This window comes from Chlorocebus sabaeus, chromosome 6, assembly GCF_047675955.1.
Source record: "Chlorocebus sabaeus isolate Y175 chromosome 6, mChlSab1.0.hap1, whole genome shotgun sequence".
Lineage (NCBI taxonomy): Eukaryota > Metazoa > Chordata > Mammalia > Primates > Cercopithecidae > Chlorocebus > Chlorocebus sabaeus.
Genome location: NC_132909.1, coordinates 6,565,078 through 6,584,723, shown reverse-complemented (window position 1 = coordinate 6,584,723; position 19,646 = coordinate 6,565,078). Strand labels below are relative to the sequence as shown.

At 50.8% G+C, this 19,646-nt stretch overlaps 1 protein-coding gene across 2 annotated transcripts; it reads right to left on the bottom strand.

Annotated features, from left to right (window-relative positions):
* Positions 1–1,778: 1,778 nt before the first annotated feature.
* Positions 1,779–15,274, bottom strand: HAS1 (hyaluronan synthase 1). Of its 2 annotated transcripts, none has more exons than XM_073016111.1 (5): positions 13,503–15,274; positions 8,738–9,445; positions 5,918–6,143; positions 5,209–5,341; positions 1,779–2,777 (listed from the first exon to the last, which is right to left on the bottom strand). In XM_073016111.1, exons 1-5 carry the CDS (start codon positions 13,785–13,787, stop codon positions 2,102–2,104), a joined length of 2,028 nt encoding a protein of 675 aa, XP_072872212.1. In that variant the 5' UTR covers positions 13,788–15,274; the 3' UTR covers positions 1,779–2,101. The 2 variants fall into 2 exon arrangements, with proteins under 2 accessions (XP_072872212.1, XP_007996003.1); XM_007997812.3 differs by having other exon boundaries at positions 8,738–9,442.
* Between the last annotated feature and the right edge of the window lie 4,372 nt (positions 15,275–19,646).

The window sequence follows — 19,646 nt, the reverse complement described above, 5'->3', positions numbered from 1 at the left end:
CACAATGAAATGCTACTTCACACCTGCGAGGAAGGCTGTCATAAAAAAAGTCGGGTAATACAAAATGTAGCAAGGCCGTAGAGAAATTAGAACCCTCATACATTGTTGGCGGGAATGTAAATGGTACAGTCCCTGTGCAAAACAGTCTGGCAGTTCCTCAAAAAAATTAAACACAGAATTAACATAGGACCCAGCAATTCCATTTCTAAGTATACACCCAAGAAAATTAAAAAGCTGTGCCCACACCAAAACTTGCACATGAATGTTCATAGTAGCATCATTCATACAGCCAAGAGGTGGAGACATCCCAAATAGCCATCAACTGATAAATGCATAAACACAATGCAATATAGCCATACTGCAGAATATTATTTGGCCATAAAAAAGGAATGAATCAGTGATACATGCAACAACATGGATGAACCTTGATATGCTAAATGAAAGAAGTCACAAAAAAAAGCACATACTGTAGGATTCCATTTATATGAAATAGTCAGAATAGGTAAATCTATAAAGAGAAAGCAGATGAGCAGCTATCTAGGTCTTAGGGGGATAAAGGGGTGAGAAAGGAGAAGTGAGCTGCCAGTGGGGATGGGGTTCCTTTTGTGGGGTGATGAAAATGTTCTAAAATTAGATTATGGTAGTGGCTGTGCAAACTTGTAAACTTACTAAAAACCATTGGGTTGTACCCTTTTTTTTTGAGATGGAGACTCATTCTGTCACCTAGGCAGGAGTGCAGTGGCATGATCTCACCTCACTGCAACCTCTGCCTCCCAGGTTCAAGTGATTGTCCTGCCTTAGCCTCCTGAGTAGCTGGGGTTACAGGCACATGCCACCATGCCTGGCTAAATTTTTTTGTATTTTTAGTAGAGATGGGGCTTCACCATGTTGGCCATGCTGGTGTCGAACTCGTGACCTCAAGTGATCTGCCCACCTCGGCCTCCCAAAGTGCTGGGATTACAGGCGTGAGCCACCATGCCCGGCCGAATTGTACACTTTGAACGAGTGAACTCTGTGCGAGAGAAATTGGAGACAAATATGGACAACGCTCTCAAGGAAATTTGCTATTAACAGAAATAGATATGGAACAGTTGTTTATGGGGAAACTGAGGTCAAGAGAGGGAGTCTTAAAAATGGGAGAGTAACAATATGTTCGGATGCTGATGGGAAAGGCTCCGAAGGGAAAGGAGAATTGACGGAGGATCAGGTGGAAGGAACTGCTGGAGTGAAGTCTTCGAGCAGACAAAGAGGACATAGGGTCTGGTGCCCTGATGGAAGAGGTTGGCATTGGCTTGGAGCACAGACAGGTCACCCTCAGCAACAGCAAGAAGGTGGAGTGTATGCACACAGGGGCAAGTGAGTGGGAAGACGTGGAGATGAGGACTCCAGCAAAAGTTTTCTCTTTTAACCCCTATTTTCTCAGCGAGATAGGAAGTCAGCTAAGAGGCTGGGGGAGGAGGTGCTGGAGGTTTGAAGAGAAAAGGGATGTGTTACCCTTCTGAGTAGACGGACCAGAGATAAAAGCATCATCTGCAGTACCTGACAGTGTGCTGCAGGTGGCAGGTGCTTCGTAAGAACCCGTGAATGAGTTGAGTAACCCTCACACCAACCCTGCCCCATGGGATTAATAATCCCTGTTTTCAAAAGAGGGAACCCCTGGTTCCAAGGAAGGAGAGTGTCTTGTCCAGGTTCAAACGGCTAGCACCCAGCACTGAGCCCAGCGTCCCCAGTTCTCAATCATCCAGTCCCCTTAGTTCTCAAAAAAGGAGGAGACTCAGGGAAAATAAATAAAATTCTTTATTACATCCTGATCACACAGTAGAAATGGAGATTAAATAAGAACGAGGAGAAAGCAGGACCCTTTCCCCTCCGCTCCTCAAATCCCACACCCTGACCAATAAATACCCCTCCCTAGAGACCCAGAAGTCCCAGTCCCAATATAGTCCAGACTGAAGAATCTTGGGCTGCTGACCCCCTCGTTTTGCAGAGGAGGGAAACTGAGGCCCAGAGAACCACCCAGCAAGTTCGTGGCTCAGGGGCCCTGCAGGTCTCCTCTGGCCTCCCCTGAAGACCCTCGAGGGGGCATCCGCGTGGCTGGAACTCACACCTGGACACGGTAGCCCCCGGTCCGCCGCCGGCAAAGCCTCCGCACGCCCACCCAGTACAGCGTCAACATGACTACCCAGTAGCCCACGTAGGCGCCGGCCCCCGCGGCTAAGTGGTAGGCCTCCGCTGCGCGGGAAGGGCCGCTCCAGTCGGCCCTGGCCTCGTGTGCCACACTGCGGACCAGGCCCCCAAGCAGCAGCAGCGCCCAGAGCGCCAGGGGCAGCAGCGGGACGTAATTAGCGGCCAGCTTCCGCCGGCCCGAGGTGCCCCAGCCACTCTGGTTCATGGTGACCAGCGCCAGGAACTTGGCGGGCAGGAGGCCACACATGTAGAGGGGCGCGTAGAGCGACAGCAGCACCATACGCAGGCAGCCCCGCAGCCAGGCCGCGAAGGCCGCCTTGGCCAGTGCCACGCCCTGCACGCATAGCAGCACCCACAGCAGCGCCCACGGGCGGCCCGCATAAAACAGACGCAGCACCGTGGCCGCCACGAAGAAGGGGAACAGGCCCGAGACCACCGCCTCGTAGGTCATCCAGGCGTGATGCCGGTGCCACCAGAGCGCGTTGTACAGCCATTCACGGAAGTACGACTTGGACCAGCGAGTCTGCTGACTCAGCCAGCGCAGGAAGGACGAGGGTGTCTCTGAGTAGCAGCGAGACCTGGAGGTGTACCTGCATGGGCGCGAGGAATAAGGACATCATCGCATGCTCCCTGGGGCCTGGGCAGGATTCTGGAGGCAGAAGTGACCACTGTGGATGGCCACTGGGGGCGAGTTTCTTAATCTCTCTAGGCCTCAGCATTCTCATGTGTAGAGTAGGGTTGATAGGCCGGGCAGGGTGACTCACGCCTGTAATCCCAGCACTTTGGGAGGCTGAGGCATAAGGAGTTCAAGACCAGCCTGGGCAACATAACAAGACCCCATCTCTACTAAATAAACAAATAAATAAATAAGCACCAATGGGCAGGATGCAATGGCTCATGCCTGTAATCCCAGCACTTTGGGAGGCTGAGGTGGGGGGATCACTTGAGGCTAAGAGTTCGAGACCAGCCTAGGCAACATAGTGAGACCCCATCTCTAACAAAAAAAAAATAGCCAGGTGTGGTGATGTGTGCCTGCAGTCCCAGCTATTTTGCAGGCTGAGATGGGAGAATCACTTGAGCTCAGGAGTTTGAGGCTGCGGTGAGCTGTGATCATGCCCCTGCACTCCAGCCTGAGCCTGAGCAACACAGAAAGACTCATTTTTTTTTTTTTAAGATGGAATCTCGTTCTTGTTGCCCAGGCTGGAGTGCAATGGCACAATTTCAGCTCGCTGCAACCTCCGCCTCCTGGGTTCAAGTGATGATTTTCCTGCCTCAGCCTCCAGAGTAGGTGGGATTACAGGTGCCCGACACCACGCCCAGCTAATTTTTTGTATTTTCAGTAGAGACGGGGTTTCACTATGTTGGCCAGGCTGGGCTCGAACTCCTGACCTCAGGTGATACACCTGCCTCAGCCTCCCAAAGTGCTGGGATTATAGGCATGAGCCACCGCGTCCAGCCTAAGAGTCCATCTGAAAAAAAAAGGTTCTCATATGACAAGGATACTGTGAGGATTAAATGAAGATTAAACGCCAAGTGCTTAGGACCAGTAGCTAGTATTTGCTCAATAAATGTTAGTTACTACTATTTTTACTGTGACTAATACCATTACTATTGCCGTTACTAATATCATGTTGGTTACTGACACTATTACTAATACTATCACTAACATATTACTAATACTGTCATGCTTACTATTACTGGCAGTCCCTATAGTGAGGAGCAAGATGGGTGTGGTCGCTACCCAGGGTAGTCTATGTATTGGAACTTCTCAAGGGAACCATCAGGCCTCCTTCCTGTTTTGTGGCAGACATCATTAATCAATCCCTGCACAGGTTCCAGCCAAGCCCACACAAGACTAGAATCATGGGCATTACTTGACAGTGTCCAGTCTCCTTCCCCTGTGTCACTTGGCATCCTCAGTGGCCTCCCTGCTTCCGACCTTGCCTTCTGCAGTCTATATCCAAAACAGCTGCCAGAGGGATCCCATTACAACGTGTCACTTCTCTGCTTAAAACCCTCCCATGGCTCCCTCATCTTAGTCAGAGTCCTTAGACCTATAAGCCTTTCATGAGTGGACCCCTTGTTGACTCTCCATCCTCCTCTCCTAATACTCCCTCAGTTCCATGCTCCAGCCACACTGTTCTCAGCCTTGAGCCCCATCCTACTTCAGGCACTCCACTTAACACTTCACTCCCCACCCCAAAACTTCCTATCCATCCCCCTGCCCGGCATTATTTATCTCCATAACACATATCATGAACATACTGTATGTTCTGCTTATTTACTTCTTGTGTGTCTCCCCTACTGATGTAATCAATTGGTGTCCTGTCTGCCTATTGCTGTATCCCCGCAGCTTAAACATTCTAGGCACCTAGTGAATATTTGTTGAGTGAATTAATGCATGGATTCCCTTGGATTATCCCAAGTTCCCTCTGGGTCTTTCAGTGGACCTGACTTGGCAGAAATCACTCTTCCCTGAACTTCACTTGGTCTAGATCATCCTCCCCTGAGTCTCATGGAATTACTTGTCTTCTCTTGAAGAACTTGCTAGAGTTCGGGTGCTCCTCTTCTCTCACTTGATTCTTTCTCCACGGCTCTCTCACTAGTTAGATCCCACTCTATCCATTTGTCTCTTGCCCTTCCTACTTCACTCCCCACTGTGCTACCTTAGTCTCCATGGCAGAACCAACTCACCCTAACTCAATTCTAGGTGGAATTCTCTACCCTCACCTTGCCTCTCTTGGTAGAGTTCACTGCATTCCATGGTTCAATGCAAATGCCAGCCCTGTCCCTTATAGTATCTTCCCCTCTCCCCTAATATCTCACTTGGTAGAGTCCATTGGCTCAATGCAAATGGCCCCTCTGCCCATTATGGTATCTTCCTCTCTCCTCTAAAGTCTCACTTGATAGAGCCCATGGTCTGGTGAGTTACTTTGGATTTGAAGAACTCTCAGCATGCACACACACTGGGATACTCATTGGCCTCCACACATACCCGACCACCTGGTCCCCTCAGCTTACTTGGTAGCATAACCCATGCTGAGCATGCGGTTGGTGAGGTGCCGGTCGTCCCCAAAAGTACAGTGAGTTCCCAGGAACTTCTGGTTGTACCAGGCCTCAAGAAACTGCTGCAAGAGGTTGTTCCTATATAGGCCTGGGTGAGGGGAGGTGTGAAAGAGTCAGTCTCTGCTGTCACCAACATCAACTCCAATGCTGTTTCCAGCCCCAACCCCATCTCCAGTTCCAACCCCATCCTCAGTCATCATAATCTCAATCTCAGCACTATCTCTAATCCCAACTCCAGCCCCAATCCTGTCCTCAACCTCATATCCACTCCAACTTCCCTGTCGTTGAACTATACCCACTGTGACTGCAAACCTGCCCATCCCAGTCTCATCACCAATCCCATATCCATTCTCAGCCCCATCCAAAACCTACTGCAACCTCAAACCTGGCTCCAACTCTGTCTTTGACTCCAAGCTTATCCCATCTTTTTCCCCAGGCCCAGCCCCAATCCCCATCCATATCCTTTCTCCAAACTCACTCCCCACACCAAACTCAGCTCGAACCCAAATAGCATCCTCACCGCCAACTTCCAGTTTTACCCCATCCCCAGTTCCTGCCCTGCTGCATCTTTGTCCCCAACCCCAGTCACATCCTCAGCCCCATCCAGCTTCCCTTCTCCCTTTCCACCCCATCCACGGCCCTCCCAATCTCTGCCGCTGCTTACCTAGAGGACCGCTGATGCAGGACACACAGTGGAAGTAGCTCTGACAAGCCCGCTCCACATTGAAGGCTACCCAGTATCGCAGGCTGCTTAGGAAGCTGACCCAGGAGTCCAGAGGGTTAAGGATCCGCACGTCCCCACCAACAGCCCCTACCCGGGGGTCCTCATCCAGGACCCGCACGAGCTCCAGCAGTGCCATGGGGTCCAACCTTGTGTCCGAGTCACAGACCTGTGAGGTGGAAGGGGACAGGATCAGCACAGACCCCTGCATCGGACTGATGTTTGAGAGGAGGGCACCAAGGGGTTCAATGCAGCTGGGGCACTCTGCAACCGATCTGAATGCAATTTTGAGATTTTTTTAGTCATTTTCAATGTGCAATCACAGTTTAACATGTACTCCAAGATGCACATCCTTGTATGAACATGAACAATGAGACATATACCATCTCCTCTGGTGTGTGAGTGAGACCTCGACTTGCTACTAAGCAATAGAATATGGCAGAAGTTATGGGATATAACTGCCATGATCATATTACCTAATATGGAAATGGTGAATAGGTTTTGCAATGTAATTAAGTCCCCAAATCTCTTGACTATAAGTTAATCAAAAGGAGATTATCCTGGGTGGGCCTGACCTAATCAGGAACACCCTTTAAAAGCAGATCTAGATGTCAGAGGGTTCCTTGCTGGCCTTGAAGAGGCAAGCTACTGCTACCATGAGTTCTGTGGCTGCAAGAAAATGAATTCTGCCAACGAACAAATGCATAAGCTTGAAAGATAACCCCAAGGCTTAAAAAAGACCCAGCTCTAGTTAATACCCTGATTGCAACCAGCTCCAGCTGATACCCTGATTGCAACCTGGTGATATCCTGAAAAAAAGGACCCAGCTGAGCTGTGCTGACTCTTGATTCATAGGAACTATGAGGTAATAAATGTGTTTTGTTCAAGTTGCCAAACATATGGTAACTTGTTATGCAGCAATGGAAAACTAATATAAAGCATTAGAATTGCTACACCAGGCCGGCTGTGGTGGCTCATGCCTGTAATCCCAGCACTTTGGGAGGACGAAGTGGGCAGATAACCTGAGGTCAGGAGTTTGAGACCAGCCTAGCCAACATGGTGAAACCGTGTCTCTACAAAAATACAAGAATTAGCTGGGCATGATGGCAGATGCCTGTATACCAGCTACTGGGGAGGCTGAGGTGGGAGAATCACTTGAACCCAGGAGGCGGAGGTTGCAGTGAACCGAGATTGAACCATTGCACTCCAGCCTGGGCAACAGAGTGAGACTCCATCTCAAAAGATTGCTACACCAAATGGGATGGATGAATGAGTACATAAATGAAATTAATCTGAATATCGAATACATAGATAGATGGTTGAATGGATGAACAAAAGAATCTCAACACTGAAGGAGGGGAAAGGAAGGAGGGAAGAAGGAAAGAAGAAAGGGAAATCTCCACATTTAATAGATAAATGAATGAATAAATGAGCGAATGATCTCCATATTGGATGGATAGATGGGTGTATGAATGAGTGAGTGAAGAAAATAATTTCTACACTGAATGAAGTAAGGAAGAACTTTTATTTATTTATTTAAGATGGAGTTTTGCTCTTGTTGCCCAGGCTGGAGTGCAATGGTGTGATCTCGGCTCACCGCAACTTCCACCTCCCAGGTTCAAACAATTCTCCTGCCTCAGCCTCCCAAGTAGCTGGGATTACAAGCATGCACCACCACGCCAGGCTAATTTTGTATTTTTAGTAGAGACAGGGTTTCCCCATGTTGGTCAGGCTGCTCTTGAACTCCCAACCTCAGATCAGCTTCCCAAAGTGCTGGGATTACAGGCGTGAGCCACCACGCCTGGCCAGGAAGGACTTAATTCTATATTGAATGGATGGAAATGTGGATAGATGGATGGATGCGTGAATGAATCTCTATATTGAATGAGTGGATAAATGAATGGAGGAGTGAATGAATGCGTGAAATTAAGTATCTGCCTCCAATGGGTGGATAAACAAAGGAAGAAATGACTCTATACTGAATGTATAAATGAATGAAGGAATGAATATTCTCCATATTGGATGGGTAGGTGGATGGATGACTGAATGAGTGAAGAAGAGTGTCTACACTGAATGAAGAAAGGAAGGATTTAGTTTATTTTTTTAGATGGAGTCTCGTTCTTGTCGTCCAGGCTGGCGTGCAATGGCACGATCTCGGCTCACTGCAAGCTCCACCTCCCAGTTCAAGAGATTCTCCTGCCTCAGCCTCCCGAGTAGCTGGGATTACAGGCACTCACCACCACGCCCAGTTAATTTTTGTATTTTTAGTAGAGACAGGGTTTCACCATGTTGGCCAAGCTAGTCTAGAACTCCTGACCTCAGGTGATCCGCCCACCTCAGCCTCCCAAAGTGCCCGGCTGGAAGGACTTAATTTTACACTGAATGGATGGATAACTGAATCATTGGATGAATGGATGAATGAACGAATGAATCTGTTGAATGGATGGATACATGAATGGATGAGTCAAGAATGTGTGAAATTGTGTCTTCCTGGAATGCGTAGGTGAATGAAGAAAGGAAAGAATGCCTTTACATTGAATGGGTAAATGAATGAAGAAATGAACGAATGATCTCCATATTGGATAAAGGGATAGATGGACGGATGGATGGATGGATGAGTGAAGGAAAGAATCTCTCCACTGCATAGATGAATGAATAAAGAAAGGGAGAGAGTCATTCAAATCTGTACACTGAAGGAAAGACCCCAGGAAAGTGGGATCCGGGTGTTCGAGTCACGAGTGGGCTGAGGGCGCCTCTACTCACCTGCACGTAGTCCACCGAGTCTCCGAGCGCCTTGAAGGCCGTGTACATGACCTCGCGCTTGCCGCCCCAGCGCTGCGCCACGCACACGCACCTGCGAGTCCTCACCAGCGCCTCCACCGCCAGCCGCCCGGGATCCTCCGCCTCCACCTCCCGGTAGGCTCCGGCGCCCACTGCGCCCGCCGCCGCGGGTTCCCAAGGCTGGTGGTAGTTGCCGTCCCACACGTACGTGGCGGGGTCCTCGTCGGCGAAGACCTCGCGGAACATGTCTACCATGTAGAGGTCCTCGGGGCGGTTGCCGTCCACCACCATGAGGACGCGCAGCCGCGCGCGCGGGTACAGCAGGGCGCGGGCGGACACCAGGCACTGGCGCAGGTACGCGGGGTCCTCCTGGTAGGCGGAAATGGTCAGCGCCACGCTGCGCGCCGTGGCTGCATCCAGGCACCCTCGCGCCGCTGCGCGCCGCGCCGCCGCCGCCACCCGCCGATGCTCCAGGTACGCAAAGAGGCTCTGCGCCAACAGGTGCGCCGAGAGGAAGGCCCCGTAGAGGCCGAAGGCCAGGAGGCCGTAGCGATCGGAGGCCAGCGGCACCCCGGCGGCGTAGGCCCAGGTCATGAGGCCCAGGATGAGCAGGGCGAAGGCGATGGTCAGCACCCTCCGGGCCAGGCCGGAGCAGCGGCGGGCTGCAGGAGTGGGCTTGGGCGCGTCCTGCTGGGAGCCAGAGTGGAAAGGAAGGGGCATGAGTCCCGAGGGCCTCCTCTGAGAGAAGATTACAAAATCCCTTCCTTGCTTCTCTCCTTCCTTTTCCCTTCCCCTCCCCTCCCTTCCCCTTCCCCTTCCTCCCTCTCTCCCTTCCTCCTTCCTTCTCTTTTTCTCTCTCTCTGTCTCTCTCTCTCTCTTTCTCTCTCTCTCTCTCTTGCTCTCGCTCTCCCTTTCTCTCTCTCTCCTTTTGTGTTTTTTTTTTTTTTTCTTTTCATTCCAGCCTAGTGGCACAGTCTGGGCCTACTGCAGCCTCAGGTTCCCAAACTCAGGCTCAGCCTCCTACCTCAGCCTCCCTAATAGCTGGGACTACAAAGCATGTGCCACAACTCCTGGCTAATTTTTAAATTTTTGGTAGACACGGGGGTCTCCCTACGTTACCTAGGCTGGTCTGGAACCCCTGGGCTCAAGTGACATGGCTGCCCCGGCCTCCCTAAGTGCTGGGATTACAGGGATGAGCTACCTCGCCGGACCCAGAATCATTTTCATTAACGAAAATAATTGGGGCAAATAGCTATCTAGGCTTCATGCTGATTAGATTCCTTCTTTTCATTATTATTTATTTATTTTTATAGACAGCGTCTTGTTCTGTCGCCCAGGCTGGGGTGCAGTGGCAGCATCACAGCTCACTGTAGCTTCTAACTTCTAGGCTCTGGTGATCCTCTCACCTCAGCCTCCCAAGTAGCTAGGACCACAAGGCTGGAGTCACAATGCCTTACTAATTTAAAAAAAAAAAAAAATTTAGAGGAGGAGTCACTATGCTGCCCAGGCCCCAGTCTCCCAAAGTACTACGAATACAGGCATGAGCCACCAAGCCCAGCCTGATTTTGTTCCTTCCAATACAATTTTTTTCCACGTTTTGAAATCTCTTAAATCCGTGAGGATGATTGCATGCAATGGAGTGTCACAATTTAATTACCAGGGTGTTTCCCTCCTCTTTCTTAGTGGCACATACAATGAGGATTTATCTCCCAATCAAAGGTTTCTTAGGGTTGAGACAGTAATAATAATAACATGTACTAAAAAACCAAAATGCTATGTACCAGTCCCTGCTCTAAGTCTTTAAGATAAATGAATTTATTTTAATCCTTACAACAGCGCTATAAGGTAGGTACTGTTATTATTATCCCCATTCTACAGATAAGGCAGCTGAGTCACACAGAGGTTCAGCATCCTGCCCAAGGTCATCCCTGGAAAGCAGAGGAGCCTGGATTTGAACCTTAGGAATTGAATCGCTAAACCTCAACCTTTAGCCCTCGGGAGAGCCCTGGGGGACAGATAGTGCTCGCTGCCACCATACAGGTGGCCAAACTGAGGACTGACGGCCAGAAGGAGTGACTTGCATAGGGTCAGCAGCCCACAGTGGAGGACTCTTCTTTCTGACTTTCCAGAGGCATAGCCTCGTTCTGTTTTTCCACTGCCCAGCTCCCCAGCAGAACAGGTGCCCCAGTAAATGTTGCTGGAAGAGCCCAGAATCAGAGGAAAGAGTACTTTCCGTGTGCCAGACACTACTGTACAGCAACCTTTATATATATATATAGTTTTTTAAAATTGAGACAGGGGGCCGGACACTGTGGCTCACACCTGTAATCCCAGCAGTTTGGGAGGCTGAGGCAGGTGGATCACCTAAGGTCAGGAGTTCAAGATTAGCCTGGCTAACATGGTGAAACCAAAATACAAAAATTAGCCAGGCTTGGTGGCGCATGACTGTAGTCCCAGCTACTCAGGAGGCTAAGGCAGGAGAATTGCTTGAACCCCTGAGTTGGAGGTTACAGTGAGCCAAGACGGCACCACTGCACTTCAGCCTGGGTGACAGTGTAAGACTACATCTCAAAATAATAATAATAATAATAATAATAATAATAATAATAATAATAATTGAGACAGGATCTTGCTGTGTTGCTCAGGCTGGTCTTGAACTCCCAGGCTCAAGCGATCCTCCTGCCTTGGCCCCGTAAAGTGCTGGGATTATAGGCGTGAGCTACTGCACCCGGTCTCTACAACAACCTCATAGAGCAGGTACCTCTACTGTCTTCTGTTATAGATGAGGAAACTGAGACACTGAGAGGCAAATACTTTTACCCAAGGTCACTCAGGTAATAAGCAGTGTTAGAAATAAAACTCAGGCAGTCTGGCTCTGGCATCCTCTCTACGCTAAACTGCCTCCTACGCCACCATAGGCTTACTGTGGGTTATTTAAATGCATCATTAAGATATAGATCTTTGTGTCCAATACAGGTGTCACCAGCTACATGTATCTACCAAGCAGTTGAAATGCAGCCAGTATCACCGAGGAACTGAGTTTAAAATTTTATTTTAATTTTAATTCATTTAAATTTTAAAAACTCTTACTTGATTCAGTTATTAGAAAACTTTTAAATATGTTTGGAACAAGTTGCATCTATGATGCTCCTTTTGTAACTGTAAATTTTATAAAATCTAAACACAGATTAGGTATTTCCAATGAAAAGGTAGCATCTAAGTGAGAAGCGCAATAAACACACTGGATTTTGAAGCCCAAGTCTGGGGAAAAGAAAGTGAAATAGCTCATTAACATTTATGTATTGATTACATATTGAAATTATCATATCTCATACGTAGCAGGGGTCAGCATGCTAAGACCTGCTACAGCCTGCAGGCTAAGAATTTTTTTTTGATATTTTTAGATGGTTTTTAAAAGCCAAAAGAAGAATAATAGTTTGTGGAGCATGAAAAATATGAAATTCAAATTTCAGTGTCCTTAAAGGAAGCTTTATTTGCACACAACCACATTCATTGGTTTATACATCATCTGTGGCTGATTCTACATTTACAACATGGAAGTTGAGTACTTTCAAAAGAGACCAGATGACCCCCCAAGAGCCTCAAATATTTAATATTGGGCCCTTTATCAAAAAAAATATGCTGGCCCCTGACACACTGGGTTAAATAAAAATACATTATTAAAATTAACTTCACCTGTTTGTTTTTACTTTTTGAAATGTGGCCACAGGAACGTTTTAAATTAGATATTGTGGTTTTTGTTACATTTCTAGAGGACAAAGCTGAGGTACAGCTTTTAAACTCTCAACATTAAACATTATTCTTTCTTCTCGAATCCCCCTTGTCTCTTCCCTTGCCTCAAACCTGGCCTTGCCTGAGTTCCTAAGGATGGCCCAATTCATGCTAGGGATCCAGAGAGCTGATTCTAGAAACACAGATGAACACACGTGTAGACACACCCCCCCACACGTGATGAGTGACACACAGAATGAAATTACTCGTGTTCTACAGGATGACCCCAGACACCCACTCAGGCCAAACAAGCGACCCCATGACCCCCGCTGACAGCCACACAGGTGAACCTGCAGACACACACCCCTCGGCAGGGAAAAGCAACACCAGCAAGGGGATGCCCACGTGGCCACAAGCACACAGAGCCCCAACTGAGAGTCTGGGGCAATGGGACACACAGGGAAGATTTCAAGGGAAATCTTGACAGGTGACTGTCAAGCTGATACTGAACCAGATGAAATTGCTGTTCTTCCAAGTTTAGAGTGGCTCAGTATCGGTGATTTCATTTGGTTCAACTTAATAGCTATTGAACGCATGAAACAGAAATCCATTCCCACGTGCCACAGGCAAATCCAACTCTCTTTCTTACTCAGTCTCTTTCACTTGCTCACTTACTGTCTCACTCCCTCTTTCTGTCTGCCTCCCAGGGAACATAGACATACACAAATTTATAGCAAGATACACAGATACAGAAATACAGACATGGCACATCTCACCTACATGTACTTGGGATGGCCGCCCACACAGGGCAATGTATACACAGACCTGCACACTCAGCCTCACATGCTCACTGTCCCCTACACACATATGGTCACTGTCACGCACATGGATACACACATGAAATCATGCGCACACAGTTCCCCAACACTCGTGGTCACACATATGGCAGTAGTTTCCCCCACATGACTGTACACACACACACACACACACACACACACACACACACACACACAACCTGTGTCATCGCAGTGGGTCTGGCCGGGCACTCTCTTCTCTCCTGCTTGCTCTCCCAGCCTCTCTGTGGCCAGAGAGCTGCAGGGGGGTCATTTGAAGACCAGCACAGGCGGGGGCGGGAGCAAGTGCTGACGTCAGTCAGGCTAAGCTGGGCCAGGGGCTCTGAGGTCATGGCAGGGCAGCTCCACCCGCTTCCCGCTATTACTCCCACCCCGCTCAGCCAGACGGGCCTCCCTTCCCAGGCCCCCATGTCTACCCGCGCCCCTCCTCTAGTCCTCTCTGCCATCGCTCCCCCTCCTCTCCCAGCCTCTCTCCTCTATGTCTTCTTCTCTCTTCCTCCCCACTCTTGTCCCTTGTCTCCCCTGATTTTTCTCTTCCACCTTGCTTGCATTTTGGGGGTTCCCCTCATCCCCTATCCCTGTATTTCCCTCCGTCCCTTTCTTTCTCCCCAATCCACTATTTATCTTCATCTCTTTCTTGGTACCCTTCTCTCTCTCCCCATTACCACATTTCTCCAAGTTTCTGTCTTTCTCTCCATCCCTTTCTTCCTCTCCACTTCTCTTGCCTCCTCTCACCCTCATTTGTTTCTCTTCTTGCTTTAAAGCTCTCCCCACCTCCCCCTTCTCGCTTTCCCCAGTCACCCCCGCCCTGCCTCTCCCTCAGCTGCCTCTCCTGTCCCCAGAATCCATCTCTGGGTTGGGCCCCCCAGGGACATGTCTCAGCAACTGGTAGATGGAACGAAACACACACACGTGCGTGCTGTGGGTGTGTCTGTGTCTGCGCTGGCCCAAGGCACGGCTGCCTGGAATCGGAGCTGTGAGTGAACGTCTGTCTATTCAGTGCCTAACTGACGTGGGTCTGCGTGTGTGCACCAGGGCCTGGGGTGGAGGGCTGGAGCACTGGGGTTTGTATCCCCAGGGACTCAGGGATGAACACAGAGAGTTGTCAGTCAGCTGGCCTGGGGATCCAGCCGGGGTCTGTCAGTGCTTTCACCCATCAGGGAAACTGAGTCAGAGGAAGGGTGGAAAAGAAATGCGGGACCTGGGGTGCCCAGACCCCAGCCCCTCAGGACCAGAAGATCTGCAATAAATGTCTGTTTCCATGCCCTTCTTTCTATGAATTTTTTAAAAATTATCTGTATCTAATTCTGTTCTTCTCTTTCCTCCTCTTACTGCGAACTATTGATGTCTCACTTTCTGCCTTGGTAGCTGCCTCATTCTTTTCTCCCTGCCTATGACTCCGATGACCTTTGGTGTCTGGCAGGGTCCAGCTCCAGGACAGGCTGAAAGACATGGAGCAGCAGAGAGAAATTCCCCCGTCCTTCTCTCTCTTTGTCTGCCTCTCCCCGAGTCTCTGTTGTTTTGTATCTGTCTCCCCATCTCTGTTTCTTGGTCCATCTATCTGGGTCTCTGCCTCTGTGTATTCCTGTCTGTTTCTCCTCCTCATCTCCCCTCACAACCATTCTCTCTCTGTTTTTACCCAGGAGTGTCTGTCCCTTTGCATTTCTGAGGTCTCCCTGACTTTCCTCTTGTGTGGCTCTCCCTCTTTCTGAGTGACTTTCTCACTGTGTGTCCGTATGTGCGTCTCTCTCTCTCTGTCTCTCTTTCTCCCTCTATCTCCCTCTCTATCTCTGTCTCTATCCTCCCTCCATCTCTCTGCATCCCCATCTCTTTTCTTTTCTTTTCTTTTTTTTGAGATGGAGTCTCACTCTGTCACCCAGGCTGGAGCGCAGTGGCATGATCTCGCCTCACTGCAAGCTCCGCCTCCCGTGTTCAAGCGATTCTCCTTCCTCAGCCTCCTGAGTAGCTGGAACTACAAGCATGCACCACCACACCCGTATGTTTTTAGTAAAGATGGGGTTTCACTATGTTGGCCAGGCTGGTCTCGAACTCCTGACCTCAAGTGATCCATCTGCCTTGGCCTTCCAAAGTGTTGGGATTACGGGCGTGAGCCACCACACCTATCTCTTTGTGAGACTCTATCTCTGTATGTGTTTCTCTCTCTCTCTCATTCACTGTTTCTCTCCATTTCTCTGTTTGTACATCTTTTTCTCTCCCTGCAGTTCCATCTCTTCCAGCCTGTCCCGGAGCTCTCCCCTGCCGGACACCAAATCCGCACACCCTGGAGTTTTCCCGAGGAGGATGCGCCAGGCCAAGCCTCTGCCCGGGCCTGGCTGTCAGGGAGAAGGTTCATTCCCAAGGACCCCGAACGCCCCGCCCACCCACCAGGGCGGGCCGGGCTGTGTCTGACGCTGTTGCTGGGAGCCGGGCCGCCTGGTGTCTGGCTGTGTCAGGATGATGGATCCTCAGATGATCTGAGGCCAGCCCGGAGCCGAAGGGGAGGGTGAGTCCTCCGCCCAGTGGGAGGGGGCAGCACAGGCCCCTCCCCAGAAGTGGGGCATTTGGCTGCCCAGCCCCCACCCCGCCCTGCTCGGGTGGAGCAGCTGTATAAAACCAGATGTTTCTAAAACCAGAGTGCAGATGAGGAAGGATAACGAGGGCTTTAATTCTCAAAGGTTCCCTCCTCTGAAACCCAAGAGTCCAGGTTCCCAGCCCCTCCTCCTTCAGACCCGGGAGTCTAGACCCCAGCCCCTCCTCCCTCAGACCCAGGAGTCCAGACCCCCATCCCCTCCTCCCTCAGACCCAGGAGTCCAGACCCCAGCCCCTCCTCCTTCAGACCCGGGAGTCCAGGCCCCCAGCCCCTCCTCCCTCAGACCCGGGAGCCCAGGCCCCGAGACCCTCCTCCCTCAGACCTAGGAGTCCAGGCCCCCAGACCCTCCTCCCTCAGACCTAGGAGCCCAGTCTCCCAGACCCTCCTCCCTCAGACCCAGGAGTCCAGACCCCCAGCCCCTCCTCCCTCAGACCCAGGAGTCCAGGCCCTCAGCCCCTCCTCCCTCAGACCCAGGAGTCCAGACCCCCAGCCCCTCCTCCCTCAGACCCAGGAGCCCAGGCCCCCAGACCCTCCTCCCTCAGACCCAGGAGTCCAGGCCCTCAGCCCCTCCTCCCTCAGACCCAGAAGTCTAGACCCCCAGCCCCTCCTCCCTCAGACCCAGAAGTCTAGACCCCTAGTCCCCTCTCCCTCAGACCCAGGAGTCCAGGCCCAGTCCCCATCCCCTCCTCCCTCAGACCCAGGAGTCTAGGCCCCCATTCCCTCCTCCCTCAGACCCAAGAGTCCAGGCCCCCAGCCCCTCCTGCCTCAGACCCAGGAGTCCAGGCCCCCAGTCCCCTCTCCCTCAGACCCAGGAGTCCAGGCCCAAGCCCCATCCCCTCCTCCCTCAGACCGAGGAGTCCAGGCCCCCAGCCCCTCCTGCCTCAGGCCCAGGAATCCAGGCCCCCAGCCCCTCCTCCCTCAGACCCAAGAGTCTCAACTCCCAGCTTCCTTCTCCCTTGGACCTACATGTCCAGCCCCTAGAATTTCTTGCAGGAAGAGATGACCAAGGCTGGAAGCAGCCCAGATAAGTGCTGAAAGACGGAGCAGTGAAGCTGGAAACTCCCACAGGAGGCCGGGGCTGATGGTGGAGAGACAGGTAGGGACCCCACACCCCTCACTAACACCCATGGCTCCTGGAAACTCCCACTCCTGTGGTGGCTGTTCTCCAGTTCCTGCCCTGGGTCCACAGTGGCCTTCCCAGCATTTCAGCCATCATCAAGAAACCTCAGGGTACAGCTTACAGAATACCTGGACAGAAGGAGCACAGGGTGGGAGAGGTAAGGCAAAAATGGAGCAAAGGCAGAGGAGAGAACATTCATTCATTTTAGGGACATCTCCTGAGCCCTGGTGGACGGGGCTGGGCTGGGCGATGCCAGGCACACAGAGATGACTCAGCCCTGGGCCCTGCCCTTGGGGAGATGCCAATCTGGTGGAGAAGACAGCTGTGTAAACAGAGGGCCACAAAACAGTGCAAGGATGCACCAACCCAGCCCAAGAGTCAGGGAGGGCTTCCTGGAGGAGGTGATGCTGGCTGATGAGAAGTTAGCCATGGTCAGGGTGGGGGTGGAAGGTGGGGCTAGAAAGGGGCATCCAAGGCAAGAAATGGTGTGACCAGTCAAAAAAGTAAGGGCAGATTGATGCTGTGAAGCATAGTGAGTGAAACAAGGGTGTGGGGGTTTGAGGGTCCCTAGTGAGGTCTACCCATTTGGGTTTAAAAAATTTTTTTTGGCCAGGCACAGTGGCTCATGCCTGTAATCCCAGCACTTTGGGAGGCCAAGGCAGGAAGATCACTTGAGGTCAGGAGTTTGAGACCAGCCTGTCCCAAATGGTGAAACTCCATCTATACTAAAAATACAAAAGTTAGTCGGGTGTGGTGGCGTGCACCTGTAATCCCAGCTACTCAAGAGACTGAGGTGGGAGAGTCACTTGAACAAGAGGCAGAGGTTGTAGTGAGCCAATATTGCACCACTGCACTCCGGCCTCCCGTCTCAAAAAAAATTTTTTTTAACTAAGTAACAGTTATACATATTTATGATATATAGCATGACATTTTCTATATATATAATCCATTGTGAAATGGCTAAGTCAAGCTATTTAAAGCATGCAACATGTTGGGTTTTGAATGCAGGAGTCAGAGGCTAGACCTGCTCTGGTGGCACTGGGGAGCCATGGAAGGGCTGTGAGCAAGGGAGGGGCAGGATCAGCTCTCGGTCTGAGCAAGGGCTAAACTGGAGGGAGAGACAGGGGCTCTGGGCCAGGATGAGTCGCTGGGTGGTGGGGTTGCATCAGAGATCCCTGGGGCTTTTCCAGGGTAGAGAGGAAGTGTGAGTAAGGTTGGGCAGAGGTGCAGGACCCCGAGGATCCAGGACCAAGAAGACTGGGAGATGGACACAGACATGGCGGGCTAACTTGCCAAACCCCTAACCTCAGCTAGTTCTGGTTACAGTTGCTCTTCCCTTTGCTCCATCTCAGGCAAGTACCTCCTGGGGAACCATTGAGGGCAAGGGGCTCCTGGGCAGTAACCTGAAGAGATCCTTGTTTTATTAAATGCTTGAATCCAGGTAGATGGTTTCTTTGCTAGGTGTCCTGGGTTGGGAAGGGAAATGCACATTGCGGGGATCTAGATAACTAGAGACGGAGGAGAAAAGGAGGTAGGGAGAGAGAGGAAAGACAGAAGCTGGCTTCCGCGACCATCTATTCAACAGCGAAACCTGCCCTACCCCTGGATTCCTGACCCGCTTTACTCTCCTCTGCTTTCTCTTTTCCTTTTTCCCCATAGCATTGATCCCCTTCCTATATAACATATAACTTGCATAAGGTACATTTAGTATCGTTTTTGTACAATGTGTGTCTTCCTGGTTCGAATGCAAGCTCTAGACAGGCAGCTGTCTTTATCTGATTTGTTCATGGCTCATTCCTCAGAGCCTGGACCTGTGTCTAGTACCTGGTAGGTGCTCAACAAATATGTGTTGAACAAATATGTGAGATCAGGATAGAAAGTCAGATTGGTAGATGGAGAGGGGAAAGAAAAAGGAGAGCAGCCAGACACGGTGGCTCACACCTGTAATCCCAGCACTTTGGGAGGCCAAGGCAGGTGGATCACTTGAGGTCAGGAGTTCGAGACCAGCCTGGCCAACATGGTGAAGCCCCGTCTCTACTAAAAATACAAAAATTAGGCAGGCGTGGTGGTGTATGCCTGTAGTCCCAGCTACTCAGGAGGCTGAGGCAGGAGAATCGCTTGAACCCAGGAGGTGGAGTTTGCAGTGAGCCGAGATCACGCCACCGCACTCCAGCCTAGGCAACAAAGTGACTCTGTTTGGGGAAAAAAAAAAAACTGGAGAGGAAGGAAGGAGGGGAAGGAGAGATGAGGGAAGAAGGAGGAAGGAGAAGAGGAGGGAGGGAAAGAGAGAAGGAGGGGGAGGAAGGTCAGAAGAGGAGGAGAATGGAGGAAGGAGAGAGAGAGGGAAGGATAGGGAAGACGGGGAGGAGAGAAGTGGGGGAGAGTGGGGAGAGAGGGCCCAGCAGCTGGGACCCCCCCACCCCACCCCTACAAAATAGTTCTATGGACACCACTCAGAGTGGCCAGTCCTGGGAGGATGCGTTGAGGAACTCCGGGGAGGTGGGACCTTAGACAAAAAAGACTCCAGCATCAGCACAGACCCCAAGTCTGGAAAGAGACTGCCTCTGGACTTCCAGGAACTCAGAGCCCTGGATG

Bases quoted from the DNA above. Each gene is read 5' to 3' on its own strand.
- HAS1 (XM_073016111.1), bottom strand. From the start codon at position 13,787: ATGGCAGAGAGGACTAGAGGAGGGGCGCGGGTAGACATGGGGGCCTGG. The intron at 9,446-13,502 runs GTTGTGTGTGTG...TCTGGCTCCCAG, and splicing joins GACCCACTGCGATGACACAG to CAGGACGCGCCCAAGCCCAC. The intron at 2,778-5,208 runs GTAAGCTGAGGG...GCGCCCATGCAG, and splicing joins AGCATGGGTTATGCTACCAA to GTACACCTCCAGGTCTCGCT.